Consider the following 21,608-nt stretch of genomic DNA (forward strand, 5'->3'; position numbering starts at 1 on the left):
GAAGATAGCATAGTGATTATACAAACAACTTTCATGCCTGAGGCTCTACAATCACAAAATCATAAGCTCCATGCTCAGCAGAACCATCTGAGCAGTATTCTGGACACATACACACACACACAAACTTACTTCAGTGGTCCTAGAGATAAAGTATTTTGATTTTAATTTTTTTATATTTATTTATTTTCCCTGTTGTTGCCCTTGTTATATTGTTGTGGTCATTATTATTGTTGTTATTGATGTCATCATTGTTGGATAGGACAGAGAGAAATGGAGAGAGGAGGGGAAGACAAAGAAGGGGAGAGAAAGACACCTGCAGACCTGCTTCACTGCCTGTAAAGCGACTCCCCTGCAGGTGGGGGGAGCCGGGCTCCAACTGGGATCCTTACGCTGGTCCTTGAGCTTTGCGCCACCTGCGCTTAACCAGTGTGCTACTGCTCGACTCCCGAGATAAAAGTATTTTTAAAAGGTGCCTTTAGATCATTTGGAAGAGGAGCATACTGTTTTCAACTGCTCATGAACAGTGAGTGGGGGTGAAGAGTGAGTGGGGGTTGGGCAGTAGTGCAGCGCACATGGCGCAAAGCACAAGGAACTGAGTAAGAACCCCAGTTCGAGCCTACAGCTCCCCATTTGCAGGGGGGTTGCTTCACCAGCGGTGAAGTAGGTCTGCAGATGTCTCTCCTTCTCCCCCCCCTCCATTTCTCTCTGTCCTATCCAACAACGACAGCAGTAACAACAATAACAACAAACATAAAAACAAGGGCAACAAAAAGGGAAAAAAAAAAAAGCCTCCAGGAGCAGTGGATTCATAGTGCAGGCACTGAGCCCCAGCAATCACCCTGGAGGTAAAAGGGGAAAAACAAAAAGTAAGAGTACTAGGGCAGGGAGACAGCTCACTGCTAGCGCACACACTGTCATGTGTGAAGAGCTGGCTTAAGTGTCCCTAGTTACCACATGGGAGCACCATGCAGAGGAGAAGCTTATGAACAGTGTATGCCCACGTGCACTGGGGTATCTGCTCTGTGTCCCATAACCTCTAATGGGGGCGGGGGGTCCTACCACAAGTAGTGGAGTCATGTAGGTAAGAAAATCCATTGCTCAAACAAAACCAAAAAGAATACACTGAATTCTAAATATCTTCATGGGATTATAAAATTTCTTCAAAAGAAGACACTGAGTATCCCAGACTGGATTAGGGAGCCCCTCTATAGTTATATGGAATATATCACTAACTCAGAATACTTCTCTCTATATATAGTAAATAATTTGTGAGGGCAGGCAGTAGCGCAGCAGGTTAAAAGCACACACGGTGCTAAGCGCAAGGACGGGCATAAGGACCCGGTTCCCACATGCGGGGGGGGGGGGGGGGTGCTTCAGGGCAGTGAAGCAGGTCTGCAGGTGTCTATCTTTCTTATCCCTGTCTTCCACTCCTTTCTCAATTTCTCTCTATCCTATCCAACAACAATAACAGCAATTACAACAACAATGATAATAACGATAAACAAGGGTAACAAAAGGAAAAAAGTGGCCTCCAGGAGCAGTGGATTTGTAGTGCAAGCAATGGGCCCCAGAAATAACCATGGAGGAAAAAAAATTATAATAACTTTTAGAGGAGGTTAACTTTAATTAAAGTATCAAACAGAAATATTTAAATGTACTAGCTTTCCCTATTATTTAAATCAATAATACACAAGCATAAATGAAAATATAATCCCAGTAAGTCACCTGATTGGTGTTTAGAAAGTAAATTATAGTAGTATATTACATCATTTTTGTTTTTAAAACAAAACCACAAAGATATAAAAATGCTTGTTGAATACAAAAGGGGCCAGGTGGTAGTGCACCTAGTTAGAATGCTTAAGGATCCAGGTTCAAGACCCTGGTCCCCACCTGCAGGGGGAAAGCTTTGTGAAGCAGGGCTGCAGGTATCTCTTCCCCACTTCTCAATTTCTCTAACTCTATCCAATAAATAAAAATATTTGGGGGGGGGGGTCAGGCAGTAGGGCAGCGGGTTAAGGTCACGAGGCGCAAAGCTCAAGGACCGGCGTAAGGATCCTGGTTTGAGGTCCCCAGCTCCCCACCTGCAGTGAAGACACTTCACAGGCAATGAAGCAGGTCTGCAGGTGTCTGTCTTTCTCTCCCCCTCTGTCTTCCTCTCCTCTCTCCATTTCTCTCTGTCCTATCCAACTATGAATGACATCATCAACAACAATAATAACCACAACAAGATTACAACAACAAGGGCAACAAAAGTGGGGGGGGGGGAGGCCTTCAGGAGCAGGGGATTCATGGTGAAGGCACTAAGCCCCAGCAATAACCCAGGAGGCAAAAAAAAAAAAAAAAAAAATTTAAAAAGGGGAAAAAAACAAGGAAATAGTATGTTATAGCTTGTCATTATTTACTTATTTACTTCACTTCATCAAGCAAGCACACACCACACACAACAAATCTCTTTCCCAACACAGATGTACAATCGACAAAATACTGAAATGTTTAAAGTGAAATCATTGATTTAATGTACATATCACTTAAATGATTTTCCCAATCAGGTTAACACACTTATTAACTCAAATATATACCTTTTTAAAATGAGAATATGTTGGTATGCTTCTAAATTCTGCTTCTAAGACCCCTTCTGTTGCATTGCTTGATGTTGTAGTCTATTTACATAATCATTGTTTTCATTGGTTTAATCCCCACTGGTTCGAAAGATAGTTTCCTACTCCCCACCCCCTATGCTACGTACTTCCACTGTCTGACACTTCAGCCTCAGGAGACATAAAAGACAGGGCTTTCGAATGAAGAGAGATTAAATTAGAAGAGATTAGATTGCTGAAATGCATCCCCCGCTCATCAATAAAGATTGAACTGTGTTCCCAGCTCAGCCATGAGTCCCTGGTCGTCTCTGTCCCACTCGCAAAGCCAGCCAGGCAAGAATATTTATGCCCTGTGTCTGAGCAATTTTCAATTATACAAAATAGTGTTGTCTGAAATCACATCAACTGACATAATTTTTCTATCACTTGGGAAAATCTTTCTGAATTATCACATGCAGTTGATTTTAAGAGGCACCCTAATTTCAGAGATGCTAATTTGTTAAGATCATATTATGCTTCATTGTCACGAAAGATGTAGGGAACAGTAACATTTGCATTCCAATGAACAGAACAGAGTAGATATAGACTTCAAAATCTGAGCAACAACAAAAAAGCCTCCTTAGAATAGTCATTCAGTATTAATATTATAATTACCTGTCAGTAAGGAAGGCACAAATAAGATTTTTTGCTTCTTTTGAAATATCATTATCATCAGGGAAGGTAAGTGAGTTTTTATGGTTCATAATCTTACTGTACGTTCCAACCAGAGAATCAGCATAAAAAGGTGTATCACCTGAAAAATTGACATAAAACATAAAAGCAAAATAAAACAACATTAAACAAAAAATCAATTTCAGAGAGTCAGTGTTATCTGCTTAAAGATCATCAAAATGCAGTAAACACATACTTTTTTTTTTTTGCCTCTGGGGTTATTGCTGGGGCTCAGTGCCTGCACTACAATTCCACTGCTCCTAGAGGAAGATTGTTTCCATTTTTGTTGCCCTTGTTATTGTATAGGACAGAGAGAAATTGAGAAAGGAGGGGAAGACAGAGAGGCGGAAAGAAAGACAGACACCTGCAGACCTGCTTTACTACCTGTGAAGCGACCCCACTGCAGGTGTGGAGCTGGGGGCTCGAACCTGGATCCTAATGCCTCGAACCTGGATCCTAATGCCAGTCCTTGGGCATTGCGCTATGTGCGCTTAGCCCACTGTGTAACAGCCCAGCCCCCAGAAACACGTACTTTTAACATATAAAATGAAACAAGTTATAAAATTGCTCTAAGTCTCTAAAGAGCTTCTGAAAACACACAAAGCAAGCCTAGATGAAGTTTGCTTCCTACAAACAAAACTAGCACTCTTAGCATTTTATCAGATGAAGTTAGGTGGTAACTTCTGGGATGTTCACCTAACTTAGAGGTATATAAAATCTCCCTTCACTCACCTACAAGCATTTCATATAAAAATACCCCAACCGACCACCAGTCACACTCTCGTCCATAGTATCCATCACCACCCTGAGATTTCAGTACTTCCGGTGAAATATAATCGGGAGTTCCAACTGCTGTATCACATCGTACCATACCTTCCTAAAAAGAGTGGCAGATAAATTCTCAAATTAGAATACAAGAATGAAGTCTCAATAATCTTAGTGACTTTTCTTAATTTGACCTGTAGAATTCTAAGTCTCTGGCTGTATACTACACCAAAGCCTAATACAAGCTTGCCAAGAATTTACAAACAGCTCAATCATATACACATACTAGATAGACATTGCACATAGACATTGCACATAGACTGTGCATATTATGGATGAATCAGTGATTTCTGTTTTATAATAAAACTTACTAAAAAGATACACCACCACTATTTTCTCAGCTTTATCTTAATTTCAGAGAACAAGGATATAAACCAATGCAAAAAGACTGAGGGGCAAGTGGGTTGAAACAGTTAAAAACATTAATATGTATGTATATGTATATATGTTAACATATATGTATATACATTGAAAGTAACCGTTCAATATAACCATGCTAGAAACAGTAGAGAGCATATACAAGAACTGAATACACAAACAGTAAGTGGGAAGCATGTATATAGGCAAAGGGTAAAGAGTACAGAGTATTATGCACACATCAATTGGTTGCATATTTTCTAGGTTTTATCTTATTTTATGTATTTTTTAAAAATATTTTATTTATTCATTCCCTTTTGTTGCCCTTGTTTTATTGTTGCTGTTATTGATGTTGTTGCTGTTGGATAGGACAGAGAGAAATGGAGGGGGGGGGCAGACAGAGAGGGGGAGAGAAAGACAGACACCTGCAGACCTGCTTCACCGCCTGTGAAGCGACTCCCCTGCAGGTGGGGAGCCGGGGGCTCGAACCGGAATCCTTACGCTGGTCCTTGCGCTTTGCACCACGTGTGCTTAACCTGCTGCGCTACTGCCCGGCTCCCATTTTCTATGTTTTTTCATAGACAAATATGTCAGTAGTACATTATTAACACTTTATCTAAAAAAAAAGTTTGTATTTTTTACTTATTTTAGCTGGCATAAATATAGTACAGTTATAATTAATTGTTTACACATGAGTTTGGATATAATATTTCCTTCTAATCAATAATACAGCTTCTGGATTATTGTTTTATAGAAGTTTCAAAGAAAATAACCTGCTCCAGCTGTAAAATAAACAGTGTATTTATGCCTCTAGCTATGGACATACATCATTATCTAAAAACAAATTACCCAAAATAAGCATTAAGATCTTCTCTCTATATATATATTTTCCCTTTTGTTGCCCTTGTTTTTCATCGTTGTTTTAGTTATTATTGTTATTGATGTCATCATTGTTGGATAGGACAGAAAAAAATGGAGATGGGGAAGACAGAGGGAGAAAGAAAGACAGACACCTGCAGACCTGTTTGTGGCCTGTGAAAGGACCCCCTGCAGGTGGGGAGCCAGGAGCTCAAACCAGGATCCTCATGCTGGTCCTTGCGCTTTGTGCCACCAAGATCTTCTTTATGAGGCATCGAGGCGAATAGTGCCAAGTGTTAGGTAGGCTCTCAAACATGAGGCCTAGAGTGTGATCCCCAGCATCTCCTGTGTCAGAGTGACTTTGTGCTTCTCTCTCTTGTCCTCTCACTCTGGTGTTAATACATCTTTTTAAAAATATTTATTTTCCCTTTTGTTGTCCTTGTTTTTTTTTTTTAACTATTGTTGTAGTTATTGTTGTTGTTACTGATGTCGTCATTGTTAGATAGGACAGAGAGAAATGGAGAGAGGTAGGGAAAACAGAGAGGGGAGAGAAAGACAGACACCTGCAGACCTGTTTCACCACCTGTGAAGCAACTCCCCTGCAGGTGGGGAGCCAGGGGCTCGAACCAGGATCCTTACGCCGGTCCCTGCCCTTTGTGCCACGTGCATTTAACCCGCTGCACTACTGCCCGACTCCCAATACATTTTTTTTTAGAAAAAGATCTTCACAGCTGGGTGGTGGCAAATGTCACAGTGTGCAAAGGCTTGGGTTGAGCCCCCCACTCCTCACCTCAGGGGGAAAGCTTCACAAGTAGTGAAACAAGGCTGCGGGTGTCTCTCTGTCTCTCTCCCTATCATCTCCTTTCCTCTCGATTTCTGGCTGTCTCTATCCAATAAATACAATAACGATAATAAAAAATTTTTTAAAAAGAAAAAGATCTTCTACATGTTATGAAGACCTAAGTAAAATGTTAAATGTTAAAAATTAGAGTACTAAAGTCAGCTATTATGAAAGTCTAATTTTAATACTGCTATTAATATTCATTGACATTTAAACTAATTCCCATTTCTAGTGACCAATAAGCTATATTATAGAACCGTTATAGAGAATTTAGAACATACGGCCACAGAAAGGTGCCATCAGTTGATACATTACTAACACAACATTAAACTCACTGCGTCTACTCTAACAAACAAGACAGGTCATCACCACCAACTAGCTACATGGCCAGATATGGCTAGCAAACTCTTACAGTGTTTCTTAATGATCATCTATCTTGAATTAGTAAAAATGCATTTAAAATCTGATTATTTGACCTTATTCATCTTCATACAAGTACCAAAATCTGCTAACTTCAAATGTCCAGACTTGTCCAGCAGCATATTATCAGGCTTCACATCTCTGGAGGGGATGGGAACAAAAAGAACAATTCTGAGCAGGCCAGACAGTGATCCAAGTCAGACATGGCAGTTATTATATATTTTTAAAATTTTTTAAATATGTATTTATTTATTTCCTTTTTGTTGCCCTTATTGTTTTTATTATTGTTGATATCGTCATTGGATAGGACACAAAGAAATAGAGGGAGGAGGGGAAGACAGAGGGGGAGAGACAGAGAGACACCTGCTGACCTGCTTCACTGCTTGTGAAGCAACTCCCCTGCAGGTGGGGAGCCAGGGGCTCGAACCGGGATCCTTACGCTGGTCCTTGCCCTTTGCACCACATGCGCTTAACCCACTGTGCTACCACCCAACTCCCTGACAAGGCAGTTACTGAAGGCCATGCATACTACCTCAATCTAGACACGGCTGCTGTGTGTGCTCTTGATCCAAATCTACAAATTAAACTACATCAGGGTGGCAATGCCTCAAAAGTTGTTATAATCACTACTCTTTATGTGGTTTAATTATTCCAGGAGAAAATCAAGTAAGTTGAAAGAGACTAGCCACCCAAAAAAAAAAAAAGTGATTTTAAATACAGTAGTATGTGAGCACCCCTAGGACAGGGGTAGTCTGCGTTAGTCCAGTTATAATAGATTGGAGTCTATTGGTTTTTACAAAACATGTTATTATGTTACTATGGTCATTATTATTATTCTCAGTGGGGAGACTGAATCTTGGACTTCTGGGGCCTCAACTATGAAAGCTTTTGTATAACTGTCATGCTATCTTATCTGCCTAGAATTATTCTTTTAATGGATAAAATGGGTTAGTCATTAAGTCAAAGCAGCTATATGTATGTTCAAAATCCATACATAACACATCAGAGTAATTTTTATGTAAAATTAGCAGTGCTTTATATTTTGCCATGCAGTTTAGAAAATCACCTTATGAATTTCATTTTCAAAACACCATATAAAAGCTGTGTGATCAGACTATGAGATAAAGACTACACTTATATAAGCATTCAACTAAAATGGTAAAACAAATTCTGAAATCTTCCCAGTGTCATATGGGGGAACAGGTGAATTTGTAGTGAGAAATTCTAATAAATGTTTAGAACATTCAGCTTTTCAGCTGAACGTTTACCTATGAATAAAGCCCATGGAGTGGATTGCATCCAACGCGAGAACCACCTCTGCAGTGTAGAACCTCGCCCACTTTTCAGGCACATCATAGTTGCTCATCAAGTTGACAAGGTCTCCACCAGGCATGTACTCCATCACCATGTAGAGATAGCGGTCATCTTGGAATGCATAGAAAAGCTACAAAAGTAAATAAACCAGACAGACTGACTAATTACACAAAAAAAATCACTTACGAATTGACAATAATCATGTAGAGTCTCAAGTTACAGTAAGAACTCTTATGAAGAAAGCACTTGCTACAGATTGCATGTGAGAAAGAACTAATAACTGAGTACATCTGAGGAATTTAATGGAGACGTTTTCTCTATACATACTAACCAAATTAAACTGGAAAAGATATCAACTATAATTTAAAAATGAATATGATAATCTCCTAGGTCAAAACAGCTCAAATTTAACTTGTACTTTAGAGGAATCTACTGTTGAATTTACATCACAAGAGTCAGGCAGGGCGCCTGGTAGAACACAAGGACCCAGGTTCAAGACCCTGGTCTCTACTTCCAGAGGAGCTTTTCGAGTGCTTGAGCAGTGCTACAGGTGTGTCGTCGTCCCCTCCCCCCGTCCCCCCCCCTTCCTATCTACGTCACTGTGCCTCCATCAAATAAAAAAAATGCCCCATCTGATTAGACATGGGCCCTGGGTCAGATCAATGGGGTTTGCAGTTAATGGTACTTATATACTCTTTCCATATTTGGGAGCTACTCTCTGCCCTGATCCCGCTTTCCAGGCCTATTTCCAACTCTGACACCATCTTCCCAGACAATACATTCAGCCCACTTGCATGTTAGCTGTTGGGTTCAGGCATAAATAGCAAAGTCATGGGCAATTTGGAATATACCTAAAATAGACTTCCCAGCTTCTCCCAACATGAAGACCCTAAATCTATGTTTTTTTTTTTTTTTAAGGTTTTGTTTATTTATAAATGAGAAAGATAGGAAGAGAGAGAAAGAACCAGACATCACTCTGGTACATGTACTGCCAGGGATTGAACTCAGGACCTCATGCTTGAAAGTCCGATGCTTTATGCACTACATCATCTCCTGGACCACTATACTCTTTTTTAAAGCATCCTATTTTTAATTTTTTTTCCTTTTATTGCCCTAATTTATATTGTTGTTATTATTATTGTTGTTGCTGTCATTGTTGTTTGATAAGACAGAGAGAAATGGAGAGAGGAGGGGAAGATGGGGAGAGAAAGACAGACACCTGCAGGCCTGCTTCATTGCTTGTGAATCGACCTCCCTGCAGGTGGGGAGGCGGGGGCTAGAACTGGGAACCTATGCAGGTCCTTGCGTTTCACGCCATGTGCGCTTAACCCGCTATGCCTGGTCTCTCTGCTATGCTCTTAACCTCTAGATTCCTGATCACCAATTTGTTCTGCTTTAATCTTAATGCTTTTCAGCCACCAAATTGCAGATGCTACCATGACGCCAACCTGAGTTCTCTGGGCAAACAAATTCACCAGCGAGTCCTGGAACCCCACCTCCCAGAGCCCTACCCCACTAGGGAGACAAAAACAAATCCATGCAAAGAATTTAGAATTGTCCGGCTCATTTATTAATTTTTTTAAAACTCTATATAAATTACACAAGGACACCCAAAATATGTGACAGATGAAACACAGAAATAGAAACAGAAAACCCAAAACTATGACCTACCCAAATTCCTGTTAGCCTCACCCTCAAGACTTCACCTAAAGTAATACCAACCTTAAAAATAGAAGGGAGTCGGGTGGCAGCGCAGCGGGTTAAGTGCATGTGGCACAAAGCGCAAGGACCTGCGTAAGGATCCCGGTTCTAGCCCCCAGCTCCCCATCTGCAGGGGGGTCGCTTCACAGGGATCGCTTCACAGGCAGTGAAGCAGGTCTTCAGGTGTCAGTCTTTCTCACCCCATCTTCCCCTCCTCCCTCCATTTCTCTCTGCCCTATCCAACAACGACGACATCAATAACAATAATAACTACAACAATAAAACAAGGGCAACAAAAGGGAATAAATAAATAAATAGATATTTATTTATTCCCTTTTGTTGCCCTTGTTGTTTTATTGTTGTAGTTATTATTGTTGTTGTCGTTGTTGGATAGGACAGAGAGAAATGGAGAGAGGGAGGGGAAGACAGAGAGGAGGAGAGAAAGATAGATACCTGCAGACCTGCTTCATCGCCTGTGAAGCAACTCCCCTGCAGGTGGGGAGCCGGGATTCGAACCGGGATCCTTATGCCGGTCCTTGTGCAAATAAATATTTTTTTAAAAAGGTAAAAAAAAAAAAAAAGAAAAGAGCCAATCTGTGTCAACTTTCACACTTGGAAACAAGGAAATTCTAAAGCTCAAACAAGTATTTGACTTGTGCAGTTTTTTAGATAGGCAGTCAATACTAGAACCAATAACTACTTTTTCTTTCTTACTGAAAACCTCAGAAGACAATACAGCATGAGTCTGGCTAAGCCATTTACCCCTTACGTTTCCCCATACCTTCCTCTCCACAAGATGAGAAGAACAAATAGATGAATAGTTAGATATGCAAGTGATTCACATTTTTTGAGGAAAAAAAATCAAATGTATAATATTAGTATATGACTTTACCTAAATCAAGGCAGATTATTTAAATTTCTTAATACTTAGAAATCATACAGAGGGAGTCGGGCAGTAGTGCAGCGGGTTAAGCGCAGGTGGCGCAAAGCACAAGGACCGGCATAAAGATCCCGGTTCAAACCCCGGCTCCCCATCTGCAGGGGAGTCGCTTCACAGGCGGTGAAGCAGGTCTGCAGGTGTCTATCTTTCTCTCCTCCTGTCTTCCCCTCCTCTCTCCATTTCTCTCTGTCCTATCCAACGACAACAACAATAATAACTACAACAATAAAACAACAAGGGCAACAAAAGGGAATAAATAAAATAAATATTACAAAAAAAATTTAAAAAAAGAAATCATACAGAAACATATTTTCTTTTGGCAATATTTTCCTCCAAGAAATGATCCACTAAGTATTATGATTTTTAAAATACGGTATTATATTAGACAATTCTGAAGTAGCCATATTCCTTATCACTGTTCAGAAAAACAAAGCAAGCATCTCAGATATGTGTAGTTGCAGACTGGGGCAGCAATAATGAAACAGGAGTGAAACCTACCTGAACAACCCAAGGACTGTTAGCAAAAGCCATGATGTCCCTTTCTTCCCAAAAAAAAGCAGAATCCGATCTCTTAATCATTTCAAATTTGCTTAGAAGCTTCATAGCATAGACCTTCCTGGTGGATTTGTGCCTTACCTTTAAAATGGAAAACAATGAACCTTTTGTTAACATTTAAAGCTTTGTATTTCCCAGAACTATTTACTTATTTATTTGTTTTAGTTTTAATTTTGAAGCAGAGTATGGTTCTGGCTTCCAGTGGTGCTGGGGATTAAGTCTTTTGCATAACTGTTATACTGTCTCACTGGTTCTGCCAAAACAATTTAACAAATGTTTTAAAATCTTATTAAAAAAACATTTTAACATTATTGTTCTATGTACTATGTATTTCCTTCTACTGAACTATCTTAATTAGGTAATGTTGAGGTTTTAATAACCATAATAACAGAAAAATTTTTTAACATTTCATTTATTAATGAGAGGCAGGAGGGAAAAGTCAGAGCATCACTCTGGTACATGTGTTGTCAGGGATTGAACTTGGGACCTTATGCTTGGGAGTCCAATGCTTTATATCCACTGTGCCACCTCCCGGACCAAAGGAAAAAAAAAATTATTTCCTGTATTACATAGCAACCCAACCCTCTCCCACCCCAACTATGTATACTTCTTTCTATTCATAAAATTTTCCACTGCAGTTTGGAAGATTTACAGTTAGTTACCAGTAGTAAAGAGAGCTCTGCTGATGCCTGAAAGGCCTTTTCTACCACTGACAGTTGATCAAAATATGTTGCAATACTGCTGAAACTTGGCTCTATGCTCTTATATCTTAAGGCAAGAATATTGAGGGCAATTTGAAGCAACAATTTTACAAACGTGTGTTAAAGACAAAATTTTTTTTTTTTAATTTAAAAAGGGCATTGTTTTGCTTCATGATCACCAGGGCTTTGCCACTCTGGGCCAACTTTTTCAGCACAGAAGAGGGAAAGAGGGACTTTTGGAGGCGTGGGTGTGGAATAGCAGTAGCTAGGGTTTTCTCTCCCAAATCAACCAAGAAAATCAATGAAAATTACCTGAAAACTTAACAAAACACAACCAGGATCTCTCCAAAAACTACCCAAGCCACAGATGAGTACAAACACGTGTGGCCTGTGAGCAGAAAGGGGTGAGGGGCAACTCCCAGGACTAAAAGAGGGAAAAAGGCCAAATCTCCAAAACAGCAAATTTCCAAGGGGGAGCTGAGTTCAAAACTGGGTCTCCTGCATGAAACAGAGCGGCACACCCCCAGGTGAGCTATCCTGACCCAAAGCTAGGAGGGTTTAGTCCCATCAACATGACTTAGCAGGCACACCCCCAGGTGAGCTATACTGACCCAAAGCTAGGAGGGTTTAGTCCCATCAACATGACTTAACGGGCACACCCCCAGGTGAGCTATCCTGACCCAAAGCTAGGAGGTTTTAGTCCCATCAACATGACTTAGCAGGCACACCCCCAGGTGAGCTATCCTGACCCAAAGCTAGTTATAGTCCCATCAACACGACTTACCAGTTGAACTTCTCCAAATGCACCTCTACCAATCACCTTCACTACCTCATAATCTTCAGCTTTCATTCGTAAGTCTCTGATTTTATTTATTGTGTCTTTATCTGTATGAAAAGAAAATGGTCACAATTTTAAATCAGTAAAACTGCATAGCAATGCTTACTTTATATCCAAGTGCTTCTGAAATCCAGTTTAAGAAAAAGAAAATCAATTATCTAAAATATAGTAACAAAGTTATTGAACATATAATAGAGAATTTGTCATTGTATTAAGAGTTACTTTAAATAAAACCTGAAATGACTTTTCTCTAGTTTTTAAAATAATTTCATTAAAGTCTGACAAAATATTTGGAAAAAATGGCATTATACATACATTTGAGGATAATTAGTTCTTGATTTTAAGTATACATCTAGCTTGAATTGAGATCATAAATAGATATTTTAGATTAATAAAATTAATTTATTTCTTGCAAAGTAAAATTTTAAGATACTCATATATATATATATATATATATATATATATATATTTTTTTTTTTTTTTTTTTTTTTTTGGTCTCCAGGGTTATCACTGAGGCTCGGTGCCTGCACTATGAGTCCACTGCTCCTGGAGGCTATTTTTTCCCCTTTTTTGCCCTTGTTGTTTATCACTGTTGTTGTTATTATTGTTGTTGTCATTGCTGTCATTGTTGGATAGAACAGAGAGAAATGGAGAGAGGAGGGGAAGACAGAGAGGGGGAGAGAAAGATAGACACCTGCAGACCTGCTTCACCGCCTGTAAATCGACCCCCCTGCAGGTGGGGAGCCAGGGGCTCGAACCTGGATCCTTAAGCCAGTCCATGCACCTTACGCCATGTGCGCTTAACCCACTGTGCACAGATAAACTGATTTATCACTGCCCGTCCCCCAAGATACTATTTAAAAGGTGTGATTTAAGTATCTTAGGTGACCACATTAAAGATTCACATTCTTACACTGCATTACATTTCTCTTTTAGATCTAGATTCTAACTTACGACACACAGTGGAAATCACTACAATTATTTATATAAACCTGTCATGCTAAAAACTACAATAATTTACAAATCCCCACTGGATAGATGTTTTAATTCCTAATTTGGTCACAGATTAAAATAGGGCTATTTTAATCCACATGGGTCAACACTGGCAGGAGATTACATGGAAAAGCTTCACATTTCAGGGTTGTACAAAATACAGAAGCACTACCAAACATAAGTTCTAGTTCCTAATAAAAGTTTTGCTATTAAATGCACATTATACCCTAGTGTTTGTATACATTATGGCCAATAAGTACATGCAACTGAGAGTCAACTTTGACACATGAATAATCTAAACCCTATTGCATCTGAAATAATTTTTAATTAAAAAATGTTACCATTACCAAATGTTACCATCAAATTGCTATATGCTAAGCATCAATTTCTGCCTAAAATCACTGACTTGATGGTTGTGTCCAGAGAAAATGATGTTTGTCAGTGACACTGTGGTTTGTTATACATGACGTATTGGAGTATTTCAACAAAGATCTGGCGATTTGTAACATGAACACTATAAACAAGCTCTGTTAGTTTGTCCAACTGAATCTTTTTCTGTGCTATACATGATTTTGATTCACATCACGTTTAATACATCTTAGCAGACTTCACTTCAAGTTGTACTATGGTATTTCCTCAATTTCTTTAAAAAATATTCTTGTTTGTACTTGTTCCATGAAAACTATTTGTGGAGTATGATAGTCACCTCAAAAGAATACAGAAAATTCACTCTAGATTGCTTATCAAAGTTCACTTTTCTCTCTGTTTTGAAAGAATGGGTATCCCTTGGTAATAATGAAATAAATGGTGTGTTACGGTGATATACATGACAGCCTATCAAGTTGTCACTATGTCGTCTTTTGTCTTTGTGGTTTATACAGTGCCTCCCAGCAAAGTGAAACAGTGGCAAGGCCATGTAGTTTCTGTCACAATTACCCAACTCAATTGCTGTAACACAAAAGCAACCACAAACAGGTGTACAAGGCTGAGTGAGGCTATGTCCCAATAAAACTGTTTATGAACACCAGATACTGAATGTCATATAATTTTCAGGTCATGAGATATTCTTTTATTCACTTATCACACATACACACACAAAAATTAAAACCATTTAGTTCACGACACATACAGAAATAGGGAGCTAACCAGAGTTGACCTATGTATTGCAGTTTGCAAACCACTGCTCTACTGGAAATCATGGAATCCTCTAAACACTACTTATTCCCTCAATCATGCCAGTGATCTTTATCTTCAAATCAGTTTATCTTGAACAAAATAAAACAAAAGATAAACAAAAACCTCTTGAATGCACTTTTCTCACCAGCTAGTACTCCACTCAATTCCACCATAACAAAATTCCTCAAAGGTTCTTTGTACTGTTATCTATTCTCTCTTTCTCTTTTCGTTTGCTCGTTTTTTCCCCCCTTTTGTTACCCTTGTTGTTTTATTGTTGTAATTATTATTGTTGTTGTTGCTGGATAGGACAGAGAGAAATGGAGAGAGATGGGGAAGACAGAGAGGGGGAGAGAAAGACAGACACCTGCAGACTTGCTTCACTGCTTGTGAAGCGACCCCCTGCAGGGGGGGAGCCAGGGGCTCGAACCAGGATCCTTACGCTGGTCCTTGAGCTTCGCACCACATGCGCTTAACCTGCTATGCTACCGCCCGACTCCCTACTCTGTTTTTTAACCAGGGCACAACTCAACTGTGGGTTACAGTAGTACGGGGTTGAACCTGGGTCTTGGAAGCCTCAGATATGAAAGTCTGTTTGCATAACTATTATGCTCTGCCCTTGCCCCTCATTTGTTCTGTAATCTATTCCAGACACTTCTAGCCCTTATCCTTCTATCAAACTTGTTTTGATAAGTCACAAGTGTTGCTAAATCCAACAACCAGTTCTCAGTCTTCATCCTGACAGGTCTGTTGTTTTTGACACATTCTAGTCATTTTCACTCTTTTTTCCACAAGGATTATCACTGGAGATCAGTGCCTAAACAACTCCAACAGTCTTGGGGACCATTTTTCCTTTTTGTTTTTAACAGAGGGCAAGAGGCAGAGACTGCACAAGAGAGGAGAGACACCTGTAGCACTGCTCAACTGCTTGTGAAGCTTCCCTGTTGCAGATTGGCAGAGACTGGACCTGGGTCCTCACGCATGGTAACATACAGGCTCTGTCAGGCACACCTCACGCACGGTAACATATAGGCTCTGTCAGGCACACCTCACGCACGGTAACATACAGGCTCTGTCAGGCACACCTCACGCACGGTAACATACAGGCTCTGTCAGGCACACCTCACGCACGGTAACATACAGGCTCTGTCAGGCACACCTCACGCACGGTAACATACAGGCTCTGTCAGGCACACCTCACGCACGGTAACATACAGGCTCTGTCAGGCACACCTCACGCACGGTAACATACAGGCTCTGTCAGGCACACCTCACGCACGGTAACATACAGGCTCTGTCAGGCACACCTCACGCACGGTAACATACAGGCTCTGTCAGGCACACCTCACGCACGGTAACATACAGGCTCTGTCAGGCACACCTCACGCACGGTAACATACAGGCTCTGTCAGGCACACCTCACGCACGGTAACATACAGGCTCTGTCAGGCACACCACCACCCACCCCCCAGTCATTCTCTCTTGATATGTCTTCTTTACTTGGTTGCCAGAGTAACACTAAACAATATTTTCAACGTTAATGGCTACTTTAAATTCCTTTTGCTAGTTCTTCCTCTTCTCCCAGATTTCTTAAAATTGAAGGTACTCAGTGCTCAGTCTTACTTACAGCCATACTACTCTGAACACACCCGATCGCATCTGATCTCAATGCTCCGTTTTTGACAGTATTTTCTCCTCTACCTACATTCATTTCTTATGTGAGTTTTAAAAACCATTTAGCCGTCAGACTCAGGTAAGAATTAGTAAAATCATGGACCCCTTGGAATATGCCTAAAATAGACCTACTAGCTGGAGTCCACGGCCCCCTCCCTTGTTCCCCTGGTTGCTGTGGTTATTATTATTGTTACTGATGTTGTTATTGTTGGATAGGACAGAAAGAAATGGAGAGAGGAGAAGAAGACAGAGAGGGGGAGAGAAAGACAGACACCTGCAGACCTGCTTCACCAACTGTGAAGTGACTCCCCTGCAGGTGGGGAGCCAGGGGCTCGAACCGGGATCCTTCTGCTGTTCTTTGCGCTTTGTACCATGTGTGCTTAATCCACTGTGCCACCGCCTGACCTCCTGCATCCTTTTCTTATAATAAACATCAACCTTTTCATTATTTCCAAAATTTGTTTCATACAAAATCATAAACAGAACTGCAAGAACATTCAAAACCTTTTACCAATTTGTGATGATGAACTATGCTGGTTCTGGTGATACTGAGAGAGCGTTCAGTGTCAGAGAGTTAGGTGATATTGAAAAAAAGAACCCAGCACAGTAAGCAAAGAATGAAATGAATAATTGAGTTATGAATAGAATTCTCTTTTTAAAAATATTCATTTATTTCCTTTTTGTTGCCCCCCCTTTTATTGCTCTTGTAGCTATTGTTGATGCCATCGTTATTGGATAGGACAGAGAGAAATGGAGAGAGGAGGGAAAAGACAGAGAGGGGAAGAGAAAGACAGACACCTGCAGACCTGCTTCACCGCCTGTGAAGCGACTCCCCTGAAGGTGGGGAGCCGGGGGCTTGAAACAGGATCCTTACGCTGGTCCTTGCGATTTGCTCCACGTGCGCTTATCTTGCTGCACTACCAACCGACTCCCATGAATGGAATTCTTAACCGATTTCTAGTCACAAGTTAACAAAGAGATCAAAAAAGTTGAAAACATATTACTTTCAGAGTTATCATATATGGACTCTTAAAAACATCTACAAAAATAAAATGAGTAATTTTTCTTTAAATTTTTGAAGAATCACAATATATATTTAGTGAATTCTGCTCCTAGGGATTTATCATAAGGAAATGAAATATTGGGCCTAGGGTTCCAGAATAAAATTTTTTAGCAGTAAGATTAAATCAAGGGGCCAGGTGGTGGTTAAGCGCACACACTATAAGTGTGTAAGGACTCAGATTCAAGCCCTGGCCCGCACCTGCAGAGCTGCAGGTGTCTTGTCTTCCCTCTCCTTTTTATCTTTATGTAATGTTCTTTCAACATACAAGTATCTCAAGGGGCCAGGACATGGCACATCTAATTAAGTGCACACACTAGTGTGCAAGGACCCAGGTTCAAGACCCTGGTTCCCCACCTATAGGGAAAAGCTTTACAAGTGGTGAAGCAGGACTGTAGGTGTCTCTCTCTTTCCCTCCCTACCTGTCCTCCTCTCTCAATTTCTCAGTCTCTATCTAATAATAAATAAATTTTAAAAAATTTTTTTAAGATTTTTGGGGTTGGCCAGTGGCACACTGGGCTAAGCACACATAGTACAAAGACCAAGGACCAGCACAAGGCTCCCAGTTGGAGAGCTCCCCCACCCCCTCTCCCCACCTGCAAGGAGGTTACTTCACAAGTGGTAAAGCAGGTCTGCAGGTGTCCATCTTTCTCTTCCTCTCAGTATCTTTCTGTCCTATCCAATAAAATGTGGGGGGGGGGGGGGGAGGCCACCAGGAGCAGTGGTTTGTAGTGCAGGCACTGTGCCCCAGCGATAACCCTGGAGGCAAAAAAAAAAATTCATTTGATGTAATCTTATTTATTTAACCTTATTTTGTTTCACTTGCTCACGTGGCTGAGTCTTCAAATAATGTGTAGCATTATTAAATCACTAATAAATTAAAATTTAAAAAACTGTAGGAGTCAAGCAAGGGATGTGATTCATTAGTAAAGCATGGATAGCACACTAGGTTCAGTCTTCAGCACCTCCTAAGAAAGCAACTTAGACAAACAGAACTCCATGGATGATGATGTGGCTTTCTCATAAAAAATGAGATAAAAGCTGGCCACCAGGGAAGTGGCCCAGTGGTAAAGTGTATGCATCACATGCATGAGGCCCTGGGTTCAATGCCTGCATCTACAGTAACTATCAGAGTTGCGGGAGGGAGGGTGGTGGCTGAGTGCACACATTAGAGTTCAGGCCCCTAACCCCCACCTGCTAGGGGGAAACTTGGGTAAAGCAGGGCTGCAGCTGTTGTGCTCTCTCCCTCTCTGTCCCCCTCCCTTCTCAATTTTTGTCTCTATCCAAAGTAAATAAAAAATAATAAAAACCAGAATTGTCTTACTGCAAAATTCAAACTCAAGAACATATGCTATGCTTTTGTTAGTGCTTATCACATAAACACAGTTTGAGAAACAAACAGCTGAAACACACTCCACAGCACAGCATAGTTAGAAACTGCCACTGCCTGATTCTAAAGTCTTGCTTCAGGTGCTCTCTCAACAGTGCTACTCAGTGTCCTGTTATTTGCAACTGCCCACATAAACACAGTGCTGGAAATATTCATCCCTTTCTCAGCTGTTGATCCTTTCCTAAAATGTCTCTCCAGCCTGATGTCCTCAAGCAAACAGAATGATTTCTTCTTCTGGGACATGACTACTTGCCAATCACTTCATCAATCAGTTTTGACAAAACTATCTTATCCCCTTTGAACAAATAAGCATGTATTCTTGGTCTCCCATCAGGTGAGAAATAGTGCATTTCTTTTCTTTTTCTTTTTTTACCAGAGCACTGCTCAGCTCTGGCATATGGTGGTCTGGGGACTGAACCTGGGATCTTGGAGCCTCAGGCATAAGAGTCTTTTTGCATAACCATTCAGTTTATTTATTTATTTATTTTCCCTTTTGTTGCCCGTGTTGTTTTTTATTGTTGTAGTTGTTGTTGTTATTGATGTCGTCATTGTTAGATAGGACAGAGAGAAATGGAGAGAGGAGGTGAGGACAGAGGGGGAGAGAAAGAGACACCCGCAGACCCACCTCACCGCTTGTGAAGAGATCCCCCTACAAGTGGGGAGCTGGGGGCTCAGTCCGGATTTCATTACGCTGGTCCTTTCGCATTGCACCATGTGTGCTTAACCCACTGCGCTACTGCCCGACTCCCAAAATTGCTAATTCTTTAAAAGATCTACTTACTAATGATGCTCACAAGAGCATCACTCTGGCACATGTGGTGCACAGAATAAGCCTGGAGATCTCAGGATTCCAAGTTCTCATTACACCACTGCACCACTTCCTAGGCTGCAGTAACAATCTATGGCATGATTTCAAATTGTAGAAATGATAGTGGAAATTACAACAACAAAAATATTTGACTACTGGGAAAATAAAACTTCCTAATAGAGCATGTTGTTGGGGCCGAGTGGTGCTGCACCCTGTAATGTGCGTGCTGCTACAGGCCAGGACCTGGGTTCGAGCCCCTGCTCCCCACCTGCAAGGAAGGAAGCTTCACAGGTGCTGAAGCAGGCTGCAGGTGTCTCTCTGTCTCTCTCCCTCTCTTGATCATCTTTATTTATATATTGGGCAGAGACAGCCAGAAATTGAGAGGGAAGAAGGTGATAGAGACAGAGAGACGCCGGCAGCCCTGCTTCACCACTCACAAAGCTTTCCCCCTGCAAGTGGGGGCAGAGGGCTTGAGCCCAGGTCCTTAGGCATTTGACATGTACGCTCAAGCAAGTGCACCACCACCCAGCCCCTGACTCTCCCTTTCTATCTTCCCTCCCAATTTCTTTGTATTTAAAAAAAAAAAAAAAAAAGTAGGGGCCGGGTGGTGGCACACTTGGTTGAGTGCACAGTTATAGTGCTCAAGGACCCAGGTTCAAGGCCCTGGTCCCCACCTGCAGGAGGAAAGTTTTGCAAGTGGTGAGGCAGTGTTGCAGGGGTCTCTCTCCCTTTCTATCTCCCCCTTCCCTCCCAATTTTTTTGTATTAAAAAAAAGTTACCAAAGTTAAAAGGTTAACTCTAAACTCAGTTACCTTAAATGTGTCACTCTAATGTAATATGTAATATATACATATATGTCGTATGCTTTACATTGGTTTGTTCTAGCCCTCCCCCCCGCCAAGAGAATTGGATCAGGCCTGCTAATTTCGCGGGCCCGCTTGGCCCCGCCCCAAAGGGACCCCAGGAGAGGGTTCCTGAGTTCGAGAGTGCCAGAGTTCCTGAGTTCCTGAGTTAGACTGAGTTCCTGAGTTCCTGAGTTAGACTGAGTTCCTGAGTTCCTGAGTTAGCCAGAGTTCCTGAGTTCCGGAGTTCGAGAGTTTCAGAGTGCCAGAGTTGGAGAGTTCCTGACTTCCAGAGTAAGAGAGGGAGTGCTTGTGCCGCCTCAGAGACAGCAGAGTTCTGTTTGGTGATTAGTTTGTCTTAGTTTGTGAATCGTTGTTCCTGAATAAAGAAATACAGCTTCCCTGCCCAGCCGTTGTCTCCGCGTCTCTGTTACCTGCCTGTGAAGCAAGCCAGGCCGGCAAGAGCCTCCGAAAATTTTAACAACACACATATATATATAAATAAATTAAATGTGAAGGATTTTGCGGTCTAAATTTTACAGCCAATTCTTTAAGATTAAAAGTTTTAAGCTATATCATAATAAAATCTAGTATCAAATAAAGATTTGAGTGGTCTGGGAGGTATAGTGGATAAAACACTGGACTCTCAAGCATGAGGTCCTGAGTTCAGTCCCCGACAGCACATGTACCAGAGTGATCTCTGGTTCTTTCTCTCTCCTCCTATCTTTCCCATTAATAAATAAACTCTTTAAAAAAAAAAGATTTAAGAAAATACCATCTGTCAAAGTTAAATACAAGTCAACCTCTATGAAGATAATTCTTATTTTTCAGTTGGTAGGATGGATGTAGTGTTTACATTCTTACCCACAGATACAGATATAAAAAGAATAGTTCACTGCTAAGTGAAAAGCATCACAGTAAGTTAGATGTACATGGTCTATACTTATTTAAACATAATTACTTTAGTCATTTGCTTGTCATTCTCTGCAAAGTAATTTTTTTATTGTTGT

At 40.8% G+C, this 21,608-nt stretch overlaps 1 protein-coding gene across 2 annotated transcripts in view; it reads right to left on the reverse strand.

Moving 5' to 3' along the window:
* The window catches only part of ROCK1 (Rho associated coiled-coil containing protein kinase 1), a 104,989-nt gene that overhangs the window by 61,838 nt on the left and 21,543 nt on the right, over positions 1-21,608 (reverse strand). For both annotated transcript variants that reach the window (XM_060200766.1, XM_060200765.1), the window contains exons 3-8: positions 12,605-12,705; positions 11,063-11,200; positions 7,878-8,053; positions 6,666-6,750; positions 4,041-4,185; positions 3,252-3,390 (exon numbers count right to left, since the gene is read on the reverse strand). In XM_060200766.1, coding sequence (XP_060056749.1) covers positions 3,252-3,390; positions 4,041-4,185; positions 6,666-6,750; positions 7,878-8,053; positions 11,063-11,200; positions 12,605-12,705 — 784 coding nt within the window. The remainder of the gene's footprint in view (positions 1-3,251; positions 3,391-4,040; positions 4,186-6,665; positions 6,751-7,877; positions 8,054-11,062; positions 11,201-12,604; positions 12,706-21,608) is intronic.

Source organism: Erinaceus europaeus, chromosome 10, assembly GCF_950295315.1.
Source record: "Erinaceus europaeus chromosome 10, mEriEur2.1, whole genome shotgun sequence".
Lineage (NCBI taxonomy): Eukaryota > Metazoa > Chordata > Mammalia > Eulipotyphla > Erinaceidae > Erinaceus > Erinaceus europaeus.